Source organism: Schistocerca serialis, chromosome 1, assembly GCF_023864345.2.
Source record: "Schistocerca serialis cubense isolate TAMUIC-IGC-003099 chromosome 1, iqSchSeri2.2, whole genome shotgun sequence".
Taxonomy (NCBI): domain Eukaryota; kingdom Metazoa; phylum Arthropoda; class Insecta; order Orthoptera; family Acrididae; genus Schistocerca; species Schistocerca serialis.
This window is the reverse complement of record NC_064638.1, coordinates 828,783,933-828,799,304: the sequence shown is the minus strand read 5'-3', so window position 1 is coordinate 828,799,304 and position 15,372 is coordinate 828,783,933. Positions and strand designations below refer to the sequence as shown.

The 15,372-nt window shown below is 43.7% G+C and overlaps 1 protein-coding gene across 1 annotated transcript in view; it reads right to left on the bottom strand.

Annotated features, from left to right (window-relative positions):
• LOC126458302 (glutamate-gated chloride channel-like) overlaps positions 1 to 15,372 on the bottom strand; it is a 233,787-nt gene that overhangs the window by 133,343 nt on the left and 85,072 nt on the right. Inside the window, exon 6 of the mRNA XM_050095248.1 lies at positions 10,435 to 10,588. Coding sequence (XP_049951205.1) covers positions 10,435 to 10,588 — 154 coding nt within the window. The remainder of the gene's footprint in view (positions 1 to 10,434; positions 10,589 to 15,372) is intronic.

The window sequence follows — 15,372 nt, the reverse complement described above, 5'->3', positions numbered from 1 at the left end:
CGTGTGTGTCTTCCAAAAGTATCTGAGACTCCACAGAAGCCTTATGTAACTTAAGTTCGATTATTCAGTTTCTCAAGGGCTTCATAATGATTTTATCTTGTTAAATTCTGCCAACGTTTCACTACACTGCACAAGCTGGGAGATGTGAATCTGAACGTTAGTTTTATATTAAGACGATGAAAGATTTATATTTGTAAACAGCTATGACCAGGGATGTCTTTCACAGTTAACTCAATGACAGTTTCTAGAGGCAGTTGAAATTTTCATTTTAATGTCGTCTATAGCTGACGTCAATGTCAGACGGAGGAGAGTTTGTGCGTACAGAATTTCGAAATAGTTTACGATGGATGGATGTCTGTAACTAGCTTACTTGTCTGGTTGTGGAGAATGCAGTTTGTAAATTAAATTTAAGTAATCGCGGAGCTGAGTGGAGTTGCCTAACGTGCAAACGCCGACACAGCACTAAAACTAACACATCAAGCCCGAGCAAACGATTCACAGACCTACTGGACAGAAGTTAATGGATACAAATGGCAAGGAATTTTGACTTGGCATCTATTCACTGTCGGGCAAAAGCTGTGTGATTTAATATTTGCATTTTTCTTGTAATAAATTACGTGGTGTCAGTTAATTAGAGGCGCCCCATGCAAATGCTTTGAAATCAGGTCTTTGTGAGAAATTCAGATAATTACATTCTCTACCTCATATTTTCCTTGATGCTGCTCCGAATCTTTTAATATTGCAGATCATTTGCTGTGTGAAACTGGAACGCCCGGGATATCTTTGGAACTAATTTAAATAAATCGGCAGTGTCAATCCGCTCCGAGCTGCAGACATCGTAGAGCTTCTTCAAAGATATTACAGGGCGATAGTTACTGAACTATATGAAAAAACGTAAATTAGTTACAAAGTACGGCGTGCACACGCTTTATTCAACACGTAAACGTCGCTACAGATATTCGGATTTATGTTATATCATGTTCAAAATGCCTGTCATTTGGCGATGATCTGACGAAGATGAATAGCGAAATACTGCATGAGCCGCTGAAGTGTCGGGACATAGATGCTGTTATGACCTCCTGAATGGCTGTTTTCAACTCAGCAATGGTTTTGTACACCATGTCTTTAATATAGCCTCACAAAAAGGAGTTGCATAAGCTCAAATCCGGAGAATATGGCGGCCAATTGCGACCCATGTCAGTGGCCTTTGGGTATCCCAGAGCCAGAATGCAGTCCCAAAAGTGCTCCTCCAGGACATCAAATGCTCTCCTGCTTCGATGGGGTCGAGCTCCGTCTTGCATGAACCACATACTGTCGAAATCAGTGTCACTTTAGATAACTGGGATGAAATCATCTTCCAAAACCTTGACGTTCTGTTCGGTAGTCACCGTGCCATCAAGTCAAGGAATATCGCACCGATTATTCCGTGACTGGACATTGCACGCCACACAGTCACCTGTTGAGGGTGCGGATTCTCGGTCCCCAAAATGCGCCAATTTTGCGTATTGACGAACCCATCCAAATGAAAGTGGGCTTCGTCGCTAAACCAAACCATATTCACATCAAAGTCCTGTTCGTCAGTTCAGTGGGCAATAGTGTTGGCGAAACACAATTGCTGTTCCATGGCCCTGGTGCTTAATGGCTGATGGGTTTGAATTTTGTATGGAAAGAGATGCAAGTCTGCAACAGCCATTTGTCGCAGTGTCTCCTGGTTGATTTCCACCTGTTCTGCAGCTAGTCTTATCGATTTCCTGGGGCTGGTTTGAAACATAGCGCGTATCTTGTCGATGTTTTTAGGTGTTGTCATTTTTTTTTTGGACGACTGACATTGAGAAAAATGTCATCACCAACACTACCCGCTCTCTCAAAACCGCGAATCGAATTCGTAGCACACTTGGACGGTTGTCTTCAGCTTGAACTCGGTTGCAAACTTCCTTTGAGCCAGCCGGCCGCTGTGACCGAGTGGTTGTAGGCGCTTCAGTCCAGAACCACGCGGCTGCTACGGTCGCAGGTTCGAATCGTGCCTCGGGAATGGATGTGTGTGATGTCCTTAGGTTAGTTAGGTTTATTTAGTTCTAAGTCTAGGGGAGTGATGAGCTCAGATGTTAAGTTCAAATGGTTCAAATGGCTCTGAGCACTATGGGACGTAACATCTGTGGTCATCTCATCAGTCCCCTAGGACATAGAACTACCTAAAAATAACTAACCTAAGGACATCACACACATCCATGCCGAAGGCAGGATTCGAACCTGCGACCGTAGCGGTCACACGGTTCCAGACTGAAGCGCCTAGAACCGCTACATGTTAAGTCCCATAGTGCTTAGTGCCATTTTTTTCCTTAGAGGCGCAGTTGCGTTGTTGTTGCTTGCGTAGTAGGCCTTCACAAGCGCTTTACGCACAGGCATTTTCACATGCAAATGGCCGACAGCAACAAGGAGCGTGCACATGCGCATACTAATTCCCTATCATGCCACGCTGCCACTGTGCAGTTTGAACGTCCTAACGCAAACCGTTCGGAAGTTATAACGATTTTATTTCATTTATTTCAATAATTGTCACTCTGGTTCTATCGGCTGCATCCAAGGAGTTATAATGGCTGTATATCGAAGGAAAGTAATACCAGGAAACATCTTATTTCTGCTGAGTTGTCTGTTGGAGCTGCGGGTGGTATGTCATGACTGCGTGAGGTGTGCGTGTCGTGTGTGTGTGTGTGTGTATGTGTGTGTGTGTGTGTGTGTGTGTGTGTGTCTGTCTGTCTGTCTGTCTGTCTGTCTCTGTGTGTGTTTACTTTGCTGAAGAAGGCTTTGGCGGAAAACCATAATGTGTAACGGTCTTTTCGTTGTGTATGTTATTGTGTTGACTAACTAGCGGTTCGTCTCCTGATAATTAAATATTTAATATGATGTAAAGATCAGTGTTGGTTAACATCTATTTAAATAGTTATGTATCGTGAGGATTTCTACATGACACTGAACAAAGTTAAAAACGATATTTCTTGCCGTCAGTTATGCTGCAAACGTTTATTGATAGCTAATAACAAAAATCAGGCCCATCATCAGCTTGCCCAATAATTCGATGAATAGAACCGTGACTCTTTAATGGGCCGCGCCTCGAACAGTCCGCTACACTCTCATAAGTGGAGAATGAAAATATTGGAAGTAAATTATAACCATCGTATGACATGCCCAGATATTCTCAGCTGAGATGCCCTCCCCGTCCCACACCCAACCTAATGGGGACGCCGGATCTCAAACAGCTCGCCCTACTTCTTGGAGCAAGGAATGCAAAATACAATCAATACTGAGTAATCGATTGATGATCGTGCAGGTACACGACATATGTCGAGCGATTTGTTGACTCTGAAGGTACTTAAACTAAACCAAACAATGGAAACTCCCGGCTGGAATATCAACAATATTAGGAAAGGGATAGGCTGATACTCACCGTAAAGATGATCCGTTGAGTTGAAGCTCTTGTCGGAGCTATGGGTAGTAGCCGACATGACTGCGTGAGGTGTGCGGGCCTTTGTGAACGAGTGTGTGTTTACTTTGCCGAAGAAGGCTTTGGTGGAAAGCCATGATGCGTAACAGTCTTTTCGTCGTGCATGTCCGCCGCTCAATGGGCTATCTTTATGGTGCGTAGCAGTCTATTTTTGAACTAATACTCTTCCACATGCACTATGTCTTATATCTTCTGAGACCTATTATCTCATAAATAGATTAGAAATAGTTCCGATACTTTTGTTTTGGTTTCCCTTGAATGTAAGGCAAATATGAGTCGCTTCGCATTCCGTTTCTGGGATCCCTATGTGATATTTGGTATGTGGCTGAAAAGTCCCTGATCTGCAATGGATCATTACTCGAACAGCGCGCTCCCGCTCTAGGTAGAGAATGAAAAGAAAATTGTTTGAATCAATCATGCTGAAACACGTGCGAAGCAACTCATATACACTTAACAGCCATATTTTTATTTGGTACGTATCCTCAGGCCTACTATGCAGGCAACAACAGCCCAACTGCGGCTCAAAGAAGTTTACAACCGAGTTCAAGCTGAAGACAACCGGTCCAAGTATGCTAAGAATTTGTTTCGCAACTTTGAGAGAACGGGTACTATGAAGTAACTCATGTACTTAACCGCCATATTTTTATTTGGCATGTATGCTCCCAGAATAATAATAAATGTCAATCCAATCTACTAGTTCTGACCAAGGTTTCGGAAGGCAAACACCCTAGGCGTAAATTTCCTTCCAAATAATCCCAGTTGCGAAATCAACCATCTCACTAATAGCCAAGTGGTGTTTGGCTCCAAAGGACCGAGCACTCCCATGTGCCGGATCTCAAGCGTGCCACTTTACGTGTCTGGGAAAATAATACATCAAAAAATAAATCGACAAAGTGTTTCACGTACTCTTAATAGCAAAACCATGCAAAGATGTAACGGAAAGAGTAACAAAGAAAACAGCTTTCTCGTCAAGAGTAAACACTGTAGATAATTTGAATAGGGAGTCTAATAATTTGTTAATAACCTTACCAAGTGTTCTTACACAGATACGCACAGTTTCTCTAACACAAACGACTGATATTTAACGTGAGAAGTACAGATTCTTTTCATTCAACTGAGAAACAAATAGAGATAAAAAAATGTGTGGGAAATCTTATGGGACTTAACTGCTAAGGTCATCAGTCCCTAAGCTTACACACTATTTAACCTAAATTATCCTAAGGATAAACACACACACCCATGCCCGAGGGAGGACTCGAACCTCCGCCGGGACCAGCCGCACAGTCCCAGACAGCAGTGCCTTAGCCGGCCGAAGTGGCCGCGCGGTTCTGGCGCTGCAGTCTGGAACCGTGAGACCGCTACGGTCGCAGGTTCGAATCCTGCCTCGGGCATGGATGTGTGTGATGTCCTTAGGTTAGTTAGGTTTAACTAGTTCTAAGTTCTAGGGGACTAATGACCTCAGCAGTTGAGTCCCATAGTGCTCAGAGCCATTTGAGCAGTGCCTTAGACCGCTCGCCTAATCCGAGCGGCCAAATAGAGATAGTTCCATTTGTATACTTCTTTCTGTGGATGTGCATTTATTAACTCGTCTTTTGTTTCATTTGATACGTTTTCGGCTTTGTTGCTTTCGCTGTTAGGTGTTAAGGAAATCCAAAGTAAGTGCTTTCTGAGATTGCACCATGACACTTACTGAACAGTAGTACCGTTGTACTCCGAAAGAAAACGGAAGGAACAGTTGCGAATTAAAACTTGCACATCTGTAATTAGTTGTCATTATGACAGGTATTTTATTGCTCCAACCTCTTCACAGTTGTATTACTACATGCTTCTTACGTTGCACTATTACCTGTGTTAAATACATTGACCACCCTATACAAATAATGAATTGCTTAGGGGTCAGGATGACTAGTCACAGCTGTAGTTGCCCTTTCTACAAGCATTATTAAATTAGTGTAAAAAAGGCCGAGAGATATTTGAGAGAAAAATTTCAGCCACGATCACGGGGCGATATTCGGAAGAACTTCTTAATCTCACTACGTCAGGGGCGTAGGCTGCGCTTCTCTCGTAGCTTCAACGTTGTAGCCCTGCTTTACACTATCCTGAAACATTCCTTTTGATACTCAAACGTCAGCATTACATGCTGAACTTGACACTTATTACTCGACTGGAAAACGAGTCGCTGGCGAATAATGGGGCTTTTGATCGAAACTGGCAGGCAATAGAAGATTTTATACGAGCAGTAACTTATCCAGGTAATCATAATGTTATTTAAGCACACATTTTCTAAATAAACGATTTGCGTTAAACAGCATATCCATCTTTACTCATCCTTATCAAATATTGTTAAAATTGCTTACAACGTGAATCGTCCAAAGTGATACTTAACGACTTATCTTTACAATTGCAGAAAATACTTTATTTTATGTAGAATCTCTTGCGTACTAGCAATGAAACTGAATTTGTATGACATAACATGCAAAGTCACAAAATGTACGACCTGCCGTATAACAACAGGCAGCAGGTCTTTACTTGAAAAATAAATAAATAAGTTTCTTTTCAAGTCTGAATATTGTTATAAGATTAGAAACAATCTCTTATTTATTTATTTATTTAACCTGGCAAGATTAGGGCCATCAGGCCCTCTCTTACATCTAACCAGGCATTCTACTTATTTTACATTCATATGTTTTAGTAGGCATGTTAAACTACATCTAGTACAAAAAGTGAAATAAACAATTACAAAGGCACACCTGGAAAAATACATACATACATACATACATATAGAGTTTATATTCGTAGATCATAAGTACTGTTATAATTAGACATTATTGAAGAGACAGATTTTAGATAGGAGTGCTAGCAGCAGGGAGTATGAGGGAGACTGATGGTGAAGGGAGGAGAAGAATAGAGACATGATGAAACATAATTAAGGAAATATAAAGGAAAAGAAGATTGCGTGGCTAATAGAGATAGATGAAGAGGAAGGCACTTCAGGAGCAAGATAGGAGACGCTAGCTTTGCTATTTGACAGATTGAGAGGATTGGCCTTGTACATTAATTTTGTGGAGAACGTTATGAAGATGATAGTAGGAAATGCTTCAGCTTCTTCTTAAGAGCAGCAGGAGATTGAATTTTGCGCAAGGTAAGGGGCAGTTTGTTCCAGAGGCGGACAGCGGTAACTGAGAAGGAGTTTGCAAAAGATTTTGTTTTGTGAGTAGGCACAGTTAGGATACCAAATAAGAGTGACCTCGTGTTTCGATTATGATGGCACGACAGGTTTTTAGTCTCTGAAGCAAGGTACTGGGGTGCTTGCGCGACGAGGAGTCGGTGAAGTAGACAGAGTGTGGTAGTCACGCTATTTGTCCGGCCCCAGCCATCCTAGCTCGGAGTATGAAGCACTAACATGATCATATCGGTGAATGTTGCAGGTGTAACGCACACAGGCATTCATGGTTACTTCTAGCCGTCTTTTGTTTTCACTACTCATGCCTTGTTGAATTACATCACAATAGTGGAGGTTCGCTAGAACGAGTGCTTGCACGAGCTGGCGTTTCAAGTCCTGTGGAAATATGTTCCGAAACTTTTTGAGAGCATAGAGACAAGCAGAATTCTTTCGGCACACTGCGACTGTATTCTTCGCCCAGATGAGATGCTCATCCAAAGTTACACCCAAGTTCTTAACTGTTTTCTGATATGGTATTGGAGTACCGTCGAGCAGAATAGGAGGTAGCCGTTCGCGGAAATCTGAACTTATTAATTTCTGATGGGCTATTAAGATTACTTGCGTCTTTTTTGCATTTACTTTAAGCCCCAGGTTTTTCGCCCATGTCACTACTGAAGACAGATCATCATTCATCTGAGCGATTGCAGTGTTTACATCTTCAGGTCTGACGGTTAGGTAGAGCTGGAGGTCGTCGGCATAGAAATGATATTTACAGGAGGACAGAACCGACGAAATATCGTTGACATATATTGAAAACAAAAGTGGTCTAAGACTGATCCCTGTGGCACTCCCGAGGAAACATTTTTCCAGGAAGATTTTTCATTTACGCAGACAACACATTGCTGTCTGTCTTTTAAGTAGCTTTCAAACCATCTCATTGCACTATCCGAGAAATTAAGCTGTTGCATTTTTCTGAGCAATATGTCAAAATTAAGTGTCAAAATAGCTCCATACTCTTTTTATAAGTGTTGTAATGGATCCTAAACCAACTAAAGGAAAATATTTTCTTTCGTTGAATGTCTGCAAGACCTGATACAATGTTAAATCATCAGAACACCATGATGCTGCAGACGATCTGGGATTTCAGATCAAGTTCCGAGAATGTTTTAATAAAAGATGAAATAAAAGAAAGCCAAGACGAAACACGTAAATAAAAAAAAGATAATTTCCATAGCTGTCGAATTTATACTACTTGTTTATATTTTGTTCAATAGAAGAAAGATGGAAGGTTAGAGTTTGCCACCTCAAGTACATTGCAGTCATTAGAGCTCGGATTAGGAAAGAATAAGGAAGGAAATCGGCAGTGCCCTCCCGACATTTGCCTGGCGCGATTTAGGGACATCACGGAAAAATCTAAACTTGGATGGGTGTACGGTGAGTTGAATCGTCGTCCTCCTGAATGCTGGTCCGGTTTTCTAACCACTGTTCCACCTCGCTCGTCATACGTGAAAGTCATGAGTGGTGGGTATTCGGCATGACGTATAAATGATATTTCCCGTGATAAGACGAAAACAGTACACACCTATCGTTGCATAGGCTCATGAGCCACATCGTATCCACTGTCCACGGTGAGACTGAATGCCACCGGTGGGCATTGCGACATGTGGCACGGTAAGAAAATTATGTAAGCAGGCCAGAGTCGAATGGGGAAGCATTATAGCTTAGATACTAGCCGCATATGAGGAAATCCACTGACACAAGCGAATTTGACAAAGAGTGGATTGTCATGTCCCGGCACCTGGGAATGGGCATCTGGAAATGGCGAAGCTGGTCGGCTGTTTGTATGCTGCTGTCACGAGCATGTACGAAAAGTTGTTGTAGCACCGTGAAGCCACGAGTAGACGACAAGCTATTGGACGTCCACGCGTCGTCACAGAATGTGAAGATCGGGCGATTGGCCGCTCGGTAAAGCAGAACAGGCGGCGATCTGTGGCATATCTGACGACAGAGTGTAATGCTGGTGCAGCAAGTGTGTGTCGCAGCACTCCGTTTACAGCACAATATTGAACATGGGGCTCCGCAGTAGACGACTCCTGCACGTTGGCCCAACGCTATTGTCAGTTATGCTCTCAACGGACGTAGAGATTGGACCGTGGAAACGTGTCACCTCTCCCGATGAGCCACATGTCTTGTAACATCAAGTCGGTGGTCGTGTCCGGATCGCGCCATGGACACCAAACGGTCGGCGCGGTACTACGCACTGCAGAGCATTCACCTGGTCTTTCATGAATCCATGAACCCTGCATATCACCTCGGGACTGTTCAAGCTGGTGGAGGCTCTGTAATGGTGTGGTGCGTGTGCAGTTGGAGTGATATGGACCCCTGATACGTCTAGATACGACTTCGACAGGTGTCACGTACGTAAGCATCCTGTCTGATTACCTACATCCATTTATTGTGCATTCCGACGGACTGGGCAATTCCAGCAGGACAATGCGACACCACACACGTCCAGAATTGCTTCAGTGTGTCTCCAGGAATACTCTTCTGAGTATAAACACTTCCACTGGTCACCAAACTCCAAAGACATGGACGTTATTGAGCACATCTGGGATGCCTTATAACGTGCTCTTCAGAAGAGATCTCCACCCTCTTGTACTCTGACGGATTTATGGAAAGCCTGCAGGATTAATGGTGTCAACTTCCTCCAACATTACTTCAGACATTATTCTAGTCCATGCCACGTGTTGCATCACTTCTGCCTGCTCGCAGGGGCCGAAACGTTATTAGACAGGTGTACCAGTTTCCTTGGCTCTTCAGTGTAATACGTCAGGAAAATTATCAAGGGCCAGCTCTGCACCCACAAACCAACGGCCCATATTTTGGAGGGATTTATCGACTTGTGCTACACATTCTCGAAAAATATACTAAGGACTTTTTGGATACGTGCCGCACAGAATCGCTGCTGTATCCCTTTCCTAACGAGGACCGACACTGTTACGTATATGGTTAATGTTTTGGCTCATCAATGTTCACATAACGTTGACGATGGTTTCTACTTACGACAATAGATGGTGTCTACTTCCTTTGTCGGAATGACAGATCGTAACTAGAATATGGTCTATTCATTCGAGTAGATTGCATCTAATATCGTAGCCCCAGTTCATTTTAATGACAAACCTACATGTAAATTAACAGCTGAAGGACGAGTACCAAAATTCCTCCGACTGAATGGCCCTTTTCTCATTTGCCGACGATTCTCCGTCGAAATTCCTCTATTTAATGGTGCATAGGCGTTATCGAGGCCGAGCCGTCGTTCCTTACGCTCACAGCCTCAACTGCCGCCCTTTTTCCTACATGTGGTTAGCCGCCATGTAAATGTGCTTTTCCAACGCCGCTAGTATACTTGTGAAGGATTTGTGTAGCTGTACTGCCAAACTTTGATGTTAAGTATTTTATGTTGAGATGACTTCATTTTGTTCTTACGACTTGTCTCTATTTCAAATTCATCTGGGACTGTCACAGATATGCGATCAATGCGATAATGGATGAAAGAGTGGAGAGACAGTCCAAGGCTTGGCTACAGTAAGCAGATCAAAATGAATGTAGGTCCCTGTAGGACAGAGATTAAAGACCTTGCACAGCAGTGTGTCGAGAGTAGCGTCAAACCAGTCCTCGGGCTTAAGACCACAACTACAACCCATCGAAGGTACTCAAAAACGTCCATTTATCTTTCTATTTGAAATTTAAAACGTACTGATGCCCTTACCTTGTACTGAAAAGCACAGTACCATAAGAAAATATCCGTATATAGACATTAGGTGTGACGACGTTGTGATGATATGCTTTCTTCTCATTAACGAAGAACACATCTGGAATCCATATCCTCTTAGTATCTGTTAGCGTGAGGTACTTCAGTTTACCTGAAATGAGAAAGAAGAATTCAAAAAGTCGTCAATGAACTTGGAATTTTAATTCGAAAATAAGGCACTTCCAAAAGTTTAGGTGCCATAATTTAAGTGGTTAATTCCTAACACAAACTCATTTATTCACATACTCTAACAAAAATCACGAATAGCTTTAATACACAATCACCGTGGCACTAGAGCTTTTAGGTGGAAGAATAGCCATTTCAGACTGGCTACGTTGGGCTCTAACCAACAAATGAAAATTCATATTCGGTAAAGGAGCATTACATTGCCCCTGCAGCGCCGGTGTTTTAGCGATTGTACAGAGTTAAAAAAAGGTTTGGCATGTGGCATGCCGTGTCATTTCCAGTATGATGTCACTGGGCAATGTGTACGTCGGTTTGAATCGCGATAGTGGATGAAATTGTCATTGCTAGTATTTAGCCGGAAAGGGAGGAGAGTTGGTGACGTAAAGCTCCTGATCACCAGTGTTCTAGATGTGTGCCCTGATATAAATCCACCACCGTTTTGGCCAATACTGAAGGATGCAGTCATTCGGGTGACTATGTACACATGACAGCAGAAAAACTGACCGACGGAAATCGAAGTCCGGCACGGCATTCACGTGAATGAAATGCAATGTGCCAAATTTTTCTGCTTACCTAGGGAACAAGCAAACAAGGAAATATTACTTCAAAAATTACGGAAAACTGATCTTGTCAGCATTATAGATCTCCTCCGAGAAGGCAGAAAATCTTTCCTACAAATAGAATACTCTGGCATTATCGGCCGGCCGCTGGTGGCCGAGCGGTTCTGGCGCTACAGTCTGGAACCGCGCGACCGCTACGGTCGCAGGTTCGAATCCTGCCTCGGGCTTGGATGTGTGTGTTGTCCTTAGGTTAGTTAGGTTTAAGTAGTTCTAAGTTCTAGGGGTCTTATGACCTCAGCAGTTGAGTCCCATAGTGCTCAGAGCCATTTTTTTGGCATTATCGAAAGTAATGGCACATTAACTGAATACAATGTTAGTAAATCAGTCTCCACGTTCGCGTACATCGTAATTAATCTACCAAGCAAACATTGGGGTTACACTCGTCTAGAATGAGACGTTCCCGGAGGGGGGAGGGGGAGCGATCCACTGGGGGCCGAACCGCACAATAACTCAGGTTTCGGTGTGGGGCGGCGTTGTGGTGAGTGGACTGCTGTAGCCTGTTGTGGGGTTGGGTACCACTGACGGCTACGGCGGGGACGAACCCTCTCCTATGTTTCTACGTACCCAGTTCAATACATACATACAAGTTAGTAAATTGTCACTGTTCAAATGGTTCAAATGGCTCTGAGCACTATGCGACTTAACTTCTGAGGTCATCAGTCGCCTAGACCTTAGAACTAATTAAACCTAACTAACCTAAGGACATCACACACATCCATGTCCCAGGCAGGATTCGAACCTGCGACCGTAGCGCCGAGAACCGCACGGCCACTCTGGCCAGCAGATGGTCACTGTAGTTCAGTAAACATCGCTCAGTCTTGATATGTATAGTGTCTCATGTTCGAATTCATGTCAATTATTTTTCACCACAGGAGGCTGTTCTTCTGGTTCTACAATATCTAGTCTATGGAACTCTCCACTGTATTAGATTAAACACATTTCGATGTTGTACAGCCTATTTCCTACAGAAGGTGCGACAGAATTTTCGGTATTAATTAATTAGTCATTAATGGTGGAAAATTACCTCGCTGAAGTCGTAAAATTAAATCCACTAGCTCTGTTTCAGATAATACGTGAGAATTATTCACCCAGTTTCATTAATATTACATGGTAGTTTACTGACAGTGAGATAGTTAGATTTGCAAGAGCACTATTTGATATACACTGGTACGTAAAACATATGGAGGAAATTAATTTCCACCTTATGTGTCACTGCCAAGTAACATAGCTCAATGAAACTTGTACCATACATAGAAATAACTCTATAATGTAGTGCAGAAGGTAACTGAAAGAAATGTGCAAGAGACGAGCACAAACGAAACTTTTATTCGGAGGCTATAATTATACTGTAGCCATCCAGATTCATGATTGTCCCATGGACATTACAAAAGGCGGGACGTGGTTCTTAATAGGGTGTCTGATCACTACGGATGGAATGTATGCTCTGCAACGTGCTCCCATGCTGGCCAGAAGGTCGGTAAGGTGTCCTCGTGGTAGGTCATTCCATTTGTCCACCCCTGGGTCTGGCAACGACTGGATGGTCGTTGGTGCATATGGGCGTGGTGTAATACGTTTTCCAAACACATCCCACACGTTCTCGATACAATTTAAGTCCGTGGAATGAGCAACCTGGTCAAATCGCCAAACGTCCTCTCGTTCCAAAAGCTCCTCAACCTGTGCAGTTCGATGCACTTGCGCACTGACATCAATAAAAATAAAGTTAGGGCCGAATGCACCAGTAAAAACATGCACGTCGGTAAGCAGAACAGTGCCACAGTAACAGACCTGTGAACGTACAGTGTTCAAAGATTTGGAGGTCAGTAGCGCCGTGCATCATTATGCCTCGCCATACAGCAACACCCGGACCTCCAAAACGATCATATGCTGAACGTACTGGGAACACGTAATAAACCCAGTGCTTTCAGTGCGTTACAATTTACCAAATGAGATAAACTATAGACACAGCAAATAATGTTTTAAAACAAGCCCGGTGATCCCAATCAGAATTTCAAGCAAGTAACCAGTCAGGGCTGAAGACCTTTAACGCCAAGAACGGCAATTATGAAAAAAAATTAACAAACATACTGTAAAACAGCAAGATGGTAACTCAGAATAGTGGCGGTCTAACAAATGACTAATGATAATCTTGCTAAGGCTACCTGACGTCGAATAAACCAAATGCAAAGATGTAAAAATACGCCAAAGCCGGAACCGGCGCTACAGTCTGGAACCGAGCGACCGCTACGGTCGCAGGTTCGAATCATACCTCAGGCATGGGTGTGTGTGATTTCCATAGGTTAGTTAGGTTTAATTAGTCCTAAGTTCTAGGCGACTGATGATCTCAGAAGTTAAGTCGCATAGTGCTCAGAGCCATTTGAACCATTTGAACTGGAACCGGCGGTCTGGACTCTGCCAGCAGAATATTGTGCTTAGAACACCCGTAACGAGAAAGGAATCACTATCACCAGAGTAGAACAACCGCCAACCAACTTACAATCAAGGATGCTGTCAAAACTACACGCCTCACCAGACAGCAGTGGCAAGGAGAGGAAATGTACACAGCCATTACAACCACTAACCCCCAGGGCAGGTAACTTGGGCATTAACGGCCACGAGACAGGAAAAATACCGCTGGTTGAACTTAACAAATAACAAACTGAACGCAATAAATAGTAATTAGAAGTGCAGGAAAGCTAATCAGATGTGCCTTTCCCAAGCACTCCACTCACTGCCCTTCGCCTCGGCAACACTACGAGCAGCAACACGAACCCAAGTCACTGGAGAACCGCAAGATCTCACAATGGTGGAGGTTTCTCTACTTGAATCCAAATGCACTCAACTTAAACTTGCAGGATCCGGTTTCCGACGAGGTCGTGCACCCTCGTGACCACAGGCCTTCGGTCCAGCAGCCAATGTGCGCCGCCAGCAGTCCTGGCGTGTTTTCGCATTGTGCGGACGTGGCTCCTCCTGAGTCCCCAACAGAACTCCCACTGACACGACCTGGAAGAACCAAGACGTCACCCCAAAGATAGGGCCACAGTTACTACATATCGATAACTGCTGCTGCTGCCACTGGCGGACAGGCAGTGCTGGAAAAACCAAGTGGAGCCAGTCAACAAGAGAAGACAAACAGCCGCAACCATGTCAGCTAAACAATACGGTCTGGCCTCCAACAGAGGACAGAAACCTACAAACAGCACCAACGCGAGCCGCAGAATGGCTCACCGAGGCACATTCCAAGTTTCATTGAGGTGTGTCACTTGGTATTGACAGTTCGTGCTTAGTTTACTGTCGTTCATAGGTTTTGCACACCAGTGTATAATAGCCATCGACAGTACAGGATCAACGTCAAGTACATACACCACATCTCTTTCATTCGAGTCACATTATCCGTGCACCATTCCTCATCATTAACTGTCTATTCACGGCCGCGTCATTGCTTTTGTGAGGGAAGGGAATTTGACGCTGTTGGAGGCTTGCATACGGTATGGCGTTCCTGAACGCATTGCGCGACGACGGATAAAATGTTATCGAGTTGCTGAAGAATCCAGTAGGTGTGAGGAAACTCGACATCCACATGTAAAAATAAAAAAAATAATTTAAACGCGATGTGGTTGAAACAATAAGTTTTCCCGGTCGGTGGATGCGGTTCGGCTCGTGCTTCGTGAGGTCGGACTACTTACCAAACGGGTGGCCATCATGGAGAGGCTCAGTGGTGACTTCGCCTCTACTGATTAGCGTTTATCGAGGCCAATGTCAACAGTGGCTGTTGGAACCTGATATTTTCCGACGAATCAATGTTATCATGAGCGAATGGTGGAGTAATATTATGGCCCCATCAATCGACAATTATATCTTGATGGATTAATGTTTCCAGCAATAGCAGCCCCCATACACATGTCAGCGATGGTGCAGGAGTTCTTTGCTAAACAGAATAAGATTTCTCTTCTTCATTGTCCTCCTGCGCCGGCCCTACTGAAAACGTTTGGGGAGAGACGAAACCGAACATACTAGAAAACAGGCCTACCACCGTGCCAACAACCCATGACGACATTTAGAGAAACGTCACCTTACCTGTCTGGGAGGAGGT